This window comes from Haplochromis burtoni, unplaced genomic scaffold, assembly GCF_018398535.1.
Source record: "Haplochromis burtoni strain Fernald_Lab_line unplaced genomic scaffold, NCSU_Asbu1 Contig_67, whole genome shotgun sequence".
Taxonomy (NCBI): Eukaryota; Metazoa; Chordata; class Actinopteri; order Cichliformes; family Cichlidae; genus Haplochromis; species Haplochromis burtoni.
In genome coordinates, this window is record NW_024582428.1 from 2077121 (window position 1) to 2091390 (window position 14270).

General features: G+C 37.1%; 1 protein-coding gene across 4 annotated transcripts in view; it reads right to left on the reverse strand.

The window, feature by feature from the left end:
* pik3r3b (phosphoinositide-3-kinase, regulatory subunit 3b (gamma)) overlaps positions 1–14270 on the reverse strand; it is a 188473-nt gene that overhangs the window by 96856 nt on the left and 77347 nt on the right. For 3 of the 4 annotated variants that reach the window (XM_042221467.1, XM_042221466.1, XM_042221469.1), the window contains one exon: positions 2754–2885. The exons of the other annotated variant lie outside the window; for it this stretch is intronic. In XM_042221467.1, the coding sequence (XP_042077401.1) occupies positions 2754–2885 (132 nt within the window). The remainder of the gene's footprint in view (positions 1–2753; positions 2886–14270) is intronic. 4 annotated transcript variants of the gene reach the window in all.

The window sequence follows — 14270 nt, forward strand, 5'->3', positions numbered from 1 at the left end:
TGTATATATGTGTGTTTGGTTTGTTTAAATGAAGGTCATGTTAAATAGGTCAGCCCTAGCTCTGTGTGATCTCTACTGATCACAGACAACTGGCACATTCAGCCCCCCTCCCGTCTGTCGTTATTGATTATTGTTGACCAAACTAATCAATGGAGGTCAAGGCTGAAGCGAGAACTTGGGTTGCCTGTTTGACCCCCTGGGGCTCTGAGAGACTGGACAACTGGACATTAGACTCCTTGGTGTGCCAAAGAGTGTGTGTGAGACATGCTGACATTATGGTGGTTAGGACCAGACCAGCATTATCTATAGTTGGAGATAAAAATGCCTCTTATCTCCTGGGTTTTCATGGAGATAAGATGCATTTTTATTTCAGTTGAAATTGCAGTTTTGACTGATTTAGTATGTGTGTGTAGACAAAGGACTTGAAACACTGTACGGGTAAATAGAGTTCAAAAAGAACATAAGGATCTGTAGAATCTCATTTAATTTTTAGAGTTCCTGGTTACAACATTGCTGCTGATTGCTTCCAGTATGGATGTAGTTTGAATCTATTTTACACCTTTAAGATGATCTGGAATGTAAATTGAGACCTATGCCTAATCAGCCAACATCAGTGGTGACCCTCATTGATGCTCTCATGTCTCAATGGGAACATAATGACACCAGAAGGCTGGAGCCTGTTACAACAGCACATTAATGCCCTTGAATGCATCAACCCCTCCAACTGAAAAGCCGTTTCTTTTTTCCCCTCTCACACGTTTAGGTCCAGATGGACAGTGATCAGGCTGACTCAGGCAGCTGGCCTTTATCCTCATAGATAATAACCTCTGTGAGAGCATTAAGGTTAACTAATGCTGACAAAAGCAATGAATGAGTCTTGGAAGCATAAAAAATAACGCTGGGGGAAGGACTGGGAAAGGATAAGGAAGACACAAGCTGGAGGAAAACGAAGCCCTCTGATTAAAGAAGATAAGTGATTCACAGACCACATATTTAAGTAGAATGGGAAACTTCTGAAGTAAAAAAAAAACAAATGTTCAGATACAAATCTAATGACTTTAGCTCTGCAGACATTGTTACTTTAAGGGACTAAGGAGCATTTGTACACATGAGAAAGCAACTTCTTAGATCTTTCTGTTGCTATGAAAGAAAAGTGGCTCAGGCATGATAACAAAGGTCAACTGTGATCAGGATGTTGCAGGAACGAATGAGAGAAGGAATACAGGATTACCATCTTCTCATGACAGGTTATTTTTCAGTATTCAAAAAAGTTTTAAAATAGGAAAAATAGAAATATGACTGGACTAATATAAGGCTCAAATAAAGTTTGAGGTGATGTACAAAAGCATTATAGATTAAATTAAACAGTCATGTTGCTGTCATACACAGATCTTACTCAGGCAATGTCAGAGAAATTTTAATTTCTTTAATACATAGCTTTGGCAAAAAATAAAAAACACGTCCCACTGGTTGCTTCATATAGAGTACAGAAGGTTTCTGAAAAAAATCCCTTCAGTTTTCCAAACATTTTATCTTTGTTTCTAATAATGTAGGGGAATTTCCCATGATGTGCCACTGACTGGAAAAAAGGATTCAGATCAGATGAGAAAATGACTCCCAGAGAAAAGAACAGCCAGAGGAAAAATATTTAACGAGAGGGGATTTTAAGTGTTACAACATCAACAAATTTCAAGCAACAGATGAAGACAGAACAATAAGGCTTTTTACTAATTCCATGTATGTGAGTATAAAAACCTGCAACATAAAATGCAGGGTGAATAGTTTACTGATTTACTGTTTTGTCATTATTAATTATAGATATTTTGAGGATGACATCTGTTAATGGAAAATAAGTAAAAAAAATTTATGAACCCCAAAGCGCTTTACACTACATTCAGTCATCTACCCATTCACACACTGGTGATGGGTGGAGCTACATTGCAGCCACAGCTGCCCTGGGGCAGACAAACAGAGGCGAGGCTGCCGGACACTGTTAATGTGAGTCTGTCTCTGACAGGTCTTTTATTTCCACCATGCACAGTGCACACATTAAGCAAAAAAAAGGAGGATATCAAGGGAGGCTTGATGACAAATGGATTAGAGTTTCAAGAGGACCTGCTGGGTGGAGTGGACAGCAGGTAAAAGGGGGGGCAAGAAGGTCAGGTGTATGAAAAATGAAAAATGAAAGAAAGATAGAGGGACAGAGACAGAGACTGACACTAGACCATAATTCAGTACAGTTTATGTTGAAAGCTGACAGAGGATTATATTCTTCTTGTTTTTATCCATGGCAAAATTCTGGCAGATGTGAGGATACAGCAAACATGCTCAAAACCTTGACATCTTGTCTCTGGTCAAAACAAGTACCTTGGTACAGTGGCAGAAACTGAATTATAGGCAGATGGATGTCAAAATTGTTTCCATGCAGAATAGAGGTTGCATCAGAATGTGTCTTAGAAACTGAAAACCATAGACTAGATAATAGGCAAAGAATGAATTAAATCCATTTGTCTTTGATTCTTTTAGCAATGACAATATGGTTAGCAGATGTTTATGAACAGGCATCCACAGAATGTCTTTCTAAACATACAAAGACTACTACCACTGGGGGCTTGAAAGGCACAAGCAATAAAATTGCTGTCCAATTTCATAAGGCCTTAGAAACACAGTCCATAGTGCCCAAAACAGTGTAAACCCAAAAGTATCTGCGTACCTCAGAGCACCTGTTGTTTGTACTGTGTAGCACACTGTACCTTGAGCAGTATAGACTAGCTCACTGTAGATGGTGGCAGGTATGATGGGGGCAGGCAGGTCCTGCAGGAAACCTTTTAGAGCATCAGTCAGAGCAACCACATCATATCGGTTCAAATTCACAGAGAGCAGATCTGGGAAGACAAGAAAAAAGAGACATAGCCCAGAGAAGCAAGAAGCGCTACTGTGTTCATGACCTCAGATCCAAGCACGGATGGAATAAAGAACAAGGTCACTGAGGGTGCAGGACCAGAGACCAGACCATCTTTGTGAACGTGAGTGTTGTTAGCATTCGCTACTTGAGGAGAAAAAAGACACAGAAAAGTCACAAAAATGTGTGAGGGGGATCAGGGAAGGAAAACCCTCACGTTAATTGCTTGCTAAAAGACACTGGCTGGAATAAAAATCAAACTAGATGTGGGAAGTAACTCACAGATAAAGAATCATGCAAAAAAAAAATCCTGTTATTATTGGATTATCATAATGTCATTTCAAAATCTAAGCACCTACATAATAAATGTCCATGGTTCACAATAGCTCACATTGTTACTCTTGTGGAGTTTTAATAAAACACATGTCACGGTGATAGGTTTTGGACACTGATTTGTTCAGTAGCAGGGGACCAAGAATAAGGCAAAGGCATAAAAAATGGTGTAGAAACCTATGAGTAGGATATTCAAACTCATATGTAGTTCTGCATCCTCGTTCAGATGGATTAAATTGGAAAGTGAAAGGTGGCAGAGTAATGGACTTTTAGTTCTGGTCAAAATGCCATATTAGCAAAGTGCGAGATTGGTGATCTGCTTGATCAGGGTTTATCAACTCTCATGGTCAGTTGCTTCTGGGAAAGCGAGAAAGGACTTTAGTTACCCATAGATAACAATAAAAAAACACAACTGTCCAGTCCACAAGAATTTACAAATCTATCTTCCTCTAGACAAAATAATAGATAACACCCCTGTTATGACCCTGCTTTGTGCTTACGTGAGTACTTCAGCAGATTAGCAAAGGACAAACCACATGGCGTCAGAGGACGTTTTTGCTGTCCTCCATCTTTCACCCCAACCTTCCTCCTCTTTTCTACCTCCATTCATCCTTCCCCATTTACCCCCCCTCCCCCCAGCTCCCTTTCGACTTCTTCCTTCTTGACCTTTCTTCTGTTTGTCTTTTTAAAAAATTCCTGTATCAGCCTCGTTTGCTTTTCTTTTAGCCTTTTTTCATTTCCTTTCCCTTCTTGTTTTTCTCATCCCAGTGTCACCCAAACCACCTTTTCCCCTGTATGCATCAGCCTCTCTAGGGTTAAAATGCTTGTTAAAAGCCATTGATTTCATTCCCTAAATAATGCCTGAATAAACTTAACCATTCACAGACCAGTAAACCAGCAGGCCATTAATATCTACGGATGACCTCTTCACATTGCTGTGCTGGGACTTGCGTTATTGTGCAGTGATTTGTCTAGGGAATTTGATCATCTCAGTGCCGAGACAGCTTAAATTTGGTGTCACCATGAAAGCCAAGCCCACAGGAAGATACTAACACAGTTTTTCTTGTGTGTGTGTGTGTGTGTGTGTGAGAGAGAGTGGGGGGGTGGGGGTGGCTTGTGAAAGCATAAAGTATTTTATTCTAAGAAGTATTTTATTCTTAAAGCATCTTAAGGCAACTGTTGTAATTTGGTGGTATATAAGTGAAACTGTTTTGAATTGAATTATATCAGGTAAAGTATTGTTGTGTGGTCTTTACTTGAAAGTGCTTAGCGTGGTCAAGTTAGACTAAAAAAGTACTTTATAAATGCAGGTTCATTACATTATAACTGTCCAATGCTAATCAAGCTCGCTAATAAGTATTAGCATTACCTGACAGCGCTCCAGGTCTGAACTGATTTAGGTGAAGCATAATCAGTCTGTATAAGAATGTTTTTTGTAATGAATTTGTGTCACAAACTCAAAATATGTAACAGATTTTGAACAAGGCAGATTTATATGAAACACCACAGAAGTATTAATTGATGAAATTCTAATTGAACAACTTCAAACCAGAATTTTAGTGATGCAGTTATCTGTCTGGTTGGTCACTGAAGAAATTAAATTGTTAAATCATTAAAAATGAATCAAATGTCAAGAACATTTCAGCTATTTCTGGATTTAAGCTGATACATACACACAAACACACACAAATTTCCTCTTTACACCTGATCACTCCATCAATTCATCAAGGTCTGACCCTCGCTATGGATCAGTCATCGGCTAGGCAAATGAACAAAAAGGACAGATAAATGGACAGATTAATTAATGAATGACTGAAATGAGGAGAGGGGGGTTAATAGTCAAGTGCAGTGTTTAGCTATTACTACATGTTATAGAGGATGTATTTGGTAGGGTTGGTTGACTGACTTGATTGGAGTAGGTGAAATGTAAGATGTTTATGAATAATACTATGTATACACACTATTTTTAGGTCAGGTGAACTGATTTTTATTAAAGCTACACAACGAGACCTGAAGTTACAACATATATTAAGACAGAAGACATTATATACATGCATTTACACAAAGAACAAAGCAACAGCAGATAGAAAATGCATTTTCTGAAGAAACTGCAGTGTGGATGCTGATAGCTGAATGTTTTGAGCTGAAATGAAATAATTGCTGCATGTTAAGTTAAAAATGTTGAATGAGATGAAAAATACAGAAATTTTCATCTGAAAACAAAAGTTTGTAAATTAGAAAAAGCCGAGTAATGACAAAAGAAAACATCTGCATAAAAAAAAACTTGAAACCTCATATTATTTTAATCACTGAATGACTGAAATGTGAGAAAATCCACTACAGACAGCTGAATGCCGTAAGTTTTAATCATTCAGTTAGAAAAGATGATTCTAAAAGTCATCATCTGACTCCAAATGCCCAGATCTGAACCACCTGTGTGCGGAAGAAAAAGCCACCAATGAACAATAAGCTTGAATTTAACAGGCCAATCAGAATACCCTATTTAGTTGTCCTGCACTAACTACTGGCATATTGTTATTCTGTGGCAAAACCCTGTCAAATCTGCCTTGGTGCACCTGTTGAAAGACTGCATCTAAATCCTAGACCCTAACTCCCATCAAAACAGCTTTTGAACTGTGAGGATCCCAATGAATTGTTCTACACAGCAGTGTCTCTTTTATCCTCGTGGTGTCAAAAATGTGATGACAGAAGCAATTTAAAAAGTGGGGTCTTTCCTGCTGTTGAGACAAATTCCTGACTAAAAATACAATGTATTTCTATGGGTCAGTTAGAAGGTTATCCCCCTACTTTGAGCCACACAAATCAAAAAGTTTAAATCTCTGAGCTTTGAAAAACACAATGTTGGAAGAGAAGAACAATGACTACGTTTTGAGGGTAAAATGATGGCTGTAGAGCAAACATTGGGGACACAGCAACAGTTGAAAGAAGTTGAATCTTGGCAGAGTGACAGACAGAGCTCATTAAGCAGGCAGGTGTGAGCCTGGTTGCCCCCCCATTGGACAAAAGTTATTGTGAAACAAATGCTTCCCAAGAAAAAACTACAAGTCGTATTGACAAAATTCTTTCACCGTGAGCGACAGCAATGTCTAGTCTACCGAGTTTTCATGCATGTGGAGCTTATTAAATGGACATGATGACATTTATGAAAGAACCCCATAATATATACTACAATAATAATAACATTGGATCAAAGAGGACAGCGATGGCTACATTTTGAATGAGAATTTGAAGGGTCCCCCCCGTGAAATACATTATAATTTTTTGTTCAATAAAGTTGAATAATTAAAAAGATATAAAAGTTAAAAGTGAGAAAAGTAGAAGCAGTAATGTCCAAAAGAAGAGGAATTGAATGGTGGTTGAATGGTTTTTCTAAGCTGAATGGTGTTGTCGGCGAAAAATGTACGGAATGGATAATAATAAAATAGAAGAAAGAATAGAAGAACAATACTTAACGCTTAATCAGCATCCACACTAATTAGTCTGATGATCCAGATCTGGGTTTGAATACGCAGAAATACCAGAAATAACCAGAAATAACCAGACTTTAGTTTAGTTTCATTTAATTTCCTGAGTGAGTGTTCCTGTTTCAGTTCAGTTTTTACTGTTTGAAAATCTTAAGGTTTAGTCCAGTTTTTATTAGTTTAAAGACATTCAAAGTCCCAGGAAACACATCAATTAAAACACAAAAACAAGGGATTTTTTAAAAGAAAATTTTACTTAAATATGTATTTATATTTTTTAGTTTAGTTTTATTTAACTATAAAACATTTCACCTTGAGAGGAGATGTGTTTGTTTGGTGGTACACAAATAAAGGTGAAGTGAACTTGCTGAGTACTGAAGAGTCCTTTACAGAAACCAAACAGGATAAACTTCAAGGCTTGTTTAAGTTTTCCAGATTATTCTTGAGGTCAGAACAGCAAGGTGTTTGAAAACAGAACACTTAGTGAATTTTGTGTAAGCTGGAATCAGTACGTATAGGTACAGAAGCTGTATATGTAGACATAAAAGAGGAACTTGATGTCCAAGGTCGTAACATTTAGAACTGACAGAGAACAAAGATACACTCTGAACTTGCAGCAGAGTCAAAGGAAATTTGAAGGCCAAAAACAATCTCAGACTCATGCAAGCTTACAGCAGTATAAGTTAATTAGGTAAAGCTTTGCTTTAATGTCATGGACAAGAAAAGTATTCATTTGGTGGCTGTAGCTCAGGAAGTACAGCAGGTCATCTACTAACTGGATACACTGATTGGAGTGTGAATGTGTCAGAATGAGAGATAGAAGGCACTGTGGTGTAAGAGCAGAGACTTAGAGACAAAGCAAGGTAGAATTAGCTGTCAAACAATTGAAGTGCAAAAAAGATTCTCATTTAAGTCGATGCCATTATGAAAGAGGGCTGCCACTCAAAACAGTACAGTTCTTGAGAAACTAGAAATGTGGCAAAGCATTCAAATATTTACAGATTACCATTGCAACAGTCAGCACTTCTTCTCACACCTAATATAACTGATACAGATTACACTATTTACATAAGTTAATGTATCAGTTTCAGAGATAATATGACAATATGTATCCTATTCCCTATAGTTACGAAGGTAAGCAGGTAAGGAGGCTACATGTGCCTCTGGGTATAGTTGAGAGCTCTTTTTTTTTTTTTAGCATTTTTTATTTTAAATCTTATTTAATTGATTTTATTGATCAAAGAGAGCAAAATCATCTGTCATACGTTACTAGTGAACAATCCCCTTTCTTTTATTTGAAGTTTTTGAAAGCTATGTAAGCCAGCTTTTGAAAAAGAAGCTAGCTTGCCCCATCCTGTTTTCCTGTACTACCTTGTTCAATGCTGTGGCAGTCGCAGAATTATCCAACTATTTTTCTAGTGAGTTTCTAGCGGTATCAACGCCTCAAACTTAGACTTAGGTTTTTGGTTTGAATTTCAAGCAAGAAGCGGACTCACACCTATTGCAACGTGCACATTTTGTCCACTGTCTTCTTGCTTGTATGACCTGTTTGTATGAAGCAGGTGGTACAACTGCAGAAAATATACTCTATGAAGATATCTCAGTATTAATTGATGGTGGATAATTGGAATTTTAATCATTAGGTCAGGTAAAAAATAAACAAATAAAACAAACAAACAAAAAACAACAATAAACAGAAAAGAGGTCTACTAGAAAATGCAAATGCAGCATTATGGACAATAACTACTGGGACCAGCTGATCTATACCACAGCAGCAGTGATCACAGAGAAGCTTGGCTATAAGATGAACAGCTACAAGGACCAGTACCTTCCATGGAGAAGGGGACTACAGGCCAAGATCAAGACAGCGCAGAAGGAAGTTAGCCAACTATCAAGCTGCAGAAAGGTGTGATAAAGAAAGGGGTGCCTAAAAAGCAAAGACTTACAGCCTTGGTGAGTTGCTTATAGAGAGATAGAAGCCAGGCGAATAAACAAAATGTTCTCCACTGAACCCATCCAAGGTATACTCTTGGTGGCAGGTAAACAATATGAGAACAACCCCACCAAGCCTGGAGACAGAGAAATGCTAGAAGAGCAGTATTTGCAGAATTGTTGCTTGATACCAGTGCAGATGATTAGATGTGTCAGGACCCTCAATCTCAGTAACTCAGCTTTTTCACCACTAATCATCATCACAAATCTTAAACAATAATTAACTGAGCATAACACACATGAATAAAAGAACACTGAGTCATCACTACTAGCCCTTGCTGTGCAGTAAAAACTGTTTCCTTAAGTTAAAATGCCTGGAAAACAAATTTAGCTCAATGAGCAAATAAATGAATAACATGTAGTAATCCTAAGCTAAGAAGGCACTTACCACAAGGCAACCATAAGGGCCAAGTCCACCATTTACACAACTACAGAATCTAATGAGTTTAACATTTTTTTGTTCCTAGACGTTTCCTTAAACATGATCATGCAATATTTTAAAACTAAAAATATTCAACATATAAATTATTTGTTTTCTGGTTACTAACACTTATATGGTGGAAATATATATTGTGGCTTTCTGGTATATTTTCCTTACAATATTACTTATCACTACTCACTCATCACCATTATATTATAATATTATATGTTATATTAAATTATATTGTCTATGTGGATGCAATAGCTATACATATTACACATTGTGTGTAACATATTTCTCTTTAATTTTTGTATCTGACATGAAGAAAATATGTTCTAGCTTTTATATCTGTTAATATTTTCATCTTGTAGTTTTTTGTTCATTTGACTTATTGATTTGTTGGTTTATTCATGGCAGAAAGCACCTATGTAGCCAGTTTCATTGATTACAGAAGAGTCTTGGTTTTAGATCAGTTTTAAAGTGGAGCGAAGAATAACAAAGTGTTAGTTTGACGACCAATAGTTAGGTCTTCTAGTAGACTAATAGACTGTTCTGCTCCACTAAATGCTTTGGTGCACGGTGAAAAAAGAGCTTTAACATGTATAGTCAGCAAATAATACACAAACATACATCTGTACTATGTTCAGTAACCCATTAATATACACTGTATGTATCCCTGAAAGCTTTTGGCAGCAGTATATCCAGTGCGTGGTAATGAGGCATAATTTCATCCAGTGCATGTGTGACAACTAACAACTGACCTCTATAGCATAAACATACCAGGCACAAACCATGCCTACAACCACTGACTGGTTTGTGGGAGCAGTTAACATTGTAGCTGGTTTGTGTCTGTTCAGTGGATTTGTTGGCTGTGGGGAAATATTAATGTTGCATTTTCTGTGACACAAAAAGTGAGAGCGATCTACACGGACCCAGATCTTATTTATGCCCCAGGATGTTCTGGAGGCCTAAACTGCCCTGATGCTTACAGTGTAACTTCCAGGAGTTAAAGAGCTATGGAATGAATTTTTTTTAGACACCAGGGCCAACAATGTTCCCAGCTTGCTGGTACTGTATGTATTACAGAAAGTAATATCTCTATATTATGAGTTGTATTTGTTATAAAGTGTATTGCATTGTATGTTTTTACAAGTTTAATTTTCAGATGACAGATTTAATGCCACTAAATACATGAAAGTACTGCAAGATCACTGCGGAAAAACTGAATATTTAAAAAAAGCCATTAAAGAGACTGTTACTGCTGCTGCTGAAATATTCCTGCTTTAAACTTTATTGCTTATTTTAATGGACTTGCAGATCACTTGGGTTTATGTACATAAAAAGATCCATGACTTTTTGTTTTTTAATGTATATTTGCCTTTACAGCCTATAAACTAAATTTTTCCTCCTCAAAGTCATTTGTATTCAAGTAAAAAGTGCTTTTTATTTAGAGTACACGTTTACCATGTGCTTCCTACCTTCCGCACATGGTACATATGCTTATATATGTACACTACACACACACACACACACATATATATATGCACTCATCTGGACAGAGATCTCCAATGATGCTCCTGGGATCTGCTGGAGCCACTTGCCTAGTTTGTGACTTACCGCACCTACTGCTCCAATTACCTGATTTATCAATTCCTTATATACTCCAGTTATAAATGTGGCATATAAAAAATGAATATAAAATCAAAACTGATCATCAACATAAAAAAAAAATCGCACAGTATCACAGTCTTCCTCAACTCTATTAGAATCCCCAGTTACCCTAATACCCATATCACTGACCTATAAGTGTAAACCCTCCAGGTCAATGACATAGGTCTTATATCGTGTGTAGTCTGCATGTCGCAAACAATCTGTTTGGTTGTGGTCATTGACCACAATCAACTAGAAGGTTGGAACAAAGAACCTTGTTGCTTTGAAGCCACAGTATCCGCCACAACCAGATGCAGCTACAGATGTAAACATCTGCAGTCAAAAAGCTCTGCTGCTGTTGTGAAAAACAAGACCAAATGTGAGGAAATATGTCAAGATGTTCACACTCCAAGTCTGAAGCATTAAACTCAAATGTTGGTGGAACATCCTAAAGCAGACAACTTATGTCACTGTTATTCTTACTATTGTCTCGTATTCCTCCTATATTCAACTTTTTGGCCATCCATTTTAAACAAATACAGCCAGCCGTCTACAGTTTTATGGCGTGAAATAGTGTTGATATGACACAAAATAAACATTAGTTTATTTAATAGTATATATTGGGTTGTGTTGTTCTTAAATTTGTGAAAATATATATATTCTATATAAACAGAGAACTGAAAAAATATTTCTCATTTTCTTCTGCTCATCCAATTTAGGATTGCAGTCTGGGTGGAACCCTTTCAGTATGTTACATGGTTGTGTGTTTGGTGCCTCGGGTGATAATGTTAGTCTAAACCATTTTAATTTGTGTTTTTGCTTATAATCATATAGTTCCCATGACTACCGCTAGGTCCCCAAGTCTACCAATTTCCTTGAACGCGTGTCTATGAACTGGCTCACCTCTGTGTCAACCCATGTGTCCTTGGAATTCTGCTCACACACACTCTGATATCACAACATGAGCTCAGATAGATGGAACAGGAGGACACAGAGAATAAAACACAGGAATGAGCGAGAAAGAGAGAAGTAGAAAAACTATCACACTGGCATACAGAACAGATGTGGTGGTTATTTTGATACCTGCCTGAACACGGCAAGAGCACTCTTGTGATCACAGAATTGTTCAGAATTGTTTAGAAAAAGATTGCAAAGAATTTAAGGTTTTAATTTGCCCCACAACATCCGAGATCAGAAAACTGAAATCTGTATGTGTAAGTGTTTCCAACAGACGGTGGAGCCACAGGTATCTCTTTAGTCATTCATGTTACAGGGCAACATATGGTAGAGATAAGCATCTGAGAGAAGAAGTGAGCAGAAGCGAAGAGAAGAGAAGCATTACCCCATCATCATTTCAGCATACTGAGTTAAAAAAATTTGTCTTTTTACAATGGAAATAATTATCACATCCAGATCAGTTTTCTGATTACCTTATATGATGTTAAATGATGTTATATATGGTTAATAGGGTATTCCACCATGGGATAACTGGGAAAGTACTTGAAATATTCAACGTTTCAGTAAATGCTTAAGCTTTTACCACAGTTACAATGATTTGGTTCTGGACTCTACTCATCTCACTTTCAGAATTTTTTCATTAACACAGTTTACTTTGCCTATTGCACATTTTCCGTTTTCTTTGTTTTCCAAATACTAACATTAATGTGATTGCCAGTGGAAGTCTGGGGAAAAAATACAATGAGCCCTTTGCATTGGAATCTCCAGTATGAGAAGAGCAAAAAAAAAAAAAAAGTGGATCCAAGAACAAGCTCTCCCATAGGAGTATGCGATCAGAAAGCCACAGCTATGGTCAGTCTAATTTGTGCAAACTCTTTGTAGAGTATTTGCTAAAATGATTTGACAGCTGCTTAACAGTCCATCGCTGAAACACAGATTGATCCAATTAACTTTTCAGAACTGTAAAAATCCCCTCTTAACTGCTATGCAGCATTTTGGTTTAGGATTTATATTTGCTGAGAAGGATACATTTCAGTATGATTTTAGCTAACACTGACAAAAACATCAATCCCCTGTGAGTGTCAGCTCCCCAAAAGCCCCACTGGTTACACTGGAAAACATGAAACGATTTCAGTACAGAGGACATGGATGCATTTTTTCGAAAATAGTAGATATTGATGCATGACACTAGTATATCAAGCAAAGCACAGTCTGCAGCACGTAGCAGAATAGCATAACAGCTGAGCAGACAGTGGAGCAGGGTCACTGTCTTTACAGTAAGTTGCTAAACAGTTTGCAAAACATATTCCTGAGATAAATATACATGTATAAAGAAAACTGGCTGCCATAGTAATATCAGAGTTTTTGGTATCAGTATCAGCCCTAAAAGTCAAAGTCTGTTCAGGTTGAATATAAACTATATCATATAACTATGAATAATATGAATTTTACCTGTCTCTGACTTTCTACCACTAAAGATTTATATTTAGAAACTAACTAATTTCTACAGTATTAGTATATGGTGCCAATAAAGGTTAAAGTTTGGGAAATCATGCTGTCATGGCTTATATCAGGGTATCCAGACTTTTTTTCAAGTGTGCTAGATTTATTAATGGAAAATCATTCAGGGGCCAATAATCATTCATTCCTTTTTCGAAACATAAAAACTGTGGGGATTTGGTTTTTAAAAAACAAAACAAAAAAAAAAACATTTTATATTTAATAATACAACCGTTTGTATTATTATGGTGATTAGGTGTGTTCAAGCCTGAACAAAATAGATGTACTTTTCATGCACATATTTCATAACACAGTCTTTGATAAACACTCTCTGTGAAAGGTTTTTCAGCATGGTTGCTCTCTGATAGGAGATATGAATTAGCATGTTTTGTCTGATAGTGTCTCTTGACATTCAATTCCTTTTTTTCTTACTCTGCAAATTACGCAAACACAATTGTTTTGATTGTCTGTGAAAACGTACAGCATTGCAATTTCCATCTTTCCTGGAACACTCAAAAAGATGAAATTGGGTGGTCGTTATATTTTAGCCCCCCTGCAACTCTGATAAAGATAAGAGGATGGATGGAGTGACAGCTACGTGAAAGTTGTTATAAAGCCATTCAAGTTTTATGTTAAACAGACTCTAGATTTTATTGGACACTCCAAAAATAACTCTTCAAATGAACTTAAAATAATAATGGGAAGGATTTTTACATTAATCTATTACTTTCTATTAGCATTAAGTATTTTTGTTGGACTAACTTCATTTGCATGGGTTGGGTCAACTCAGCTAAATTAAGTTGGACTCAACTGGAGTAAATAAGTTGATTCATCATTATTTAATTACGTTGGTCCAACTCAAGTACATTAAATTTGAATAACAGAATTGCATAATCCATCCATCCATCCATCTTCATCCGCTTATCCGAGGTCGGGTCGCGGGGGTAGCAGCCTAAGCAAAGAGGTCCAGACCTCCCTCTCCCCAGCCACCTCCTCCAGCTTGTCCGGGGGAATACCAAGGCGTTCCCAGGCC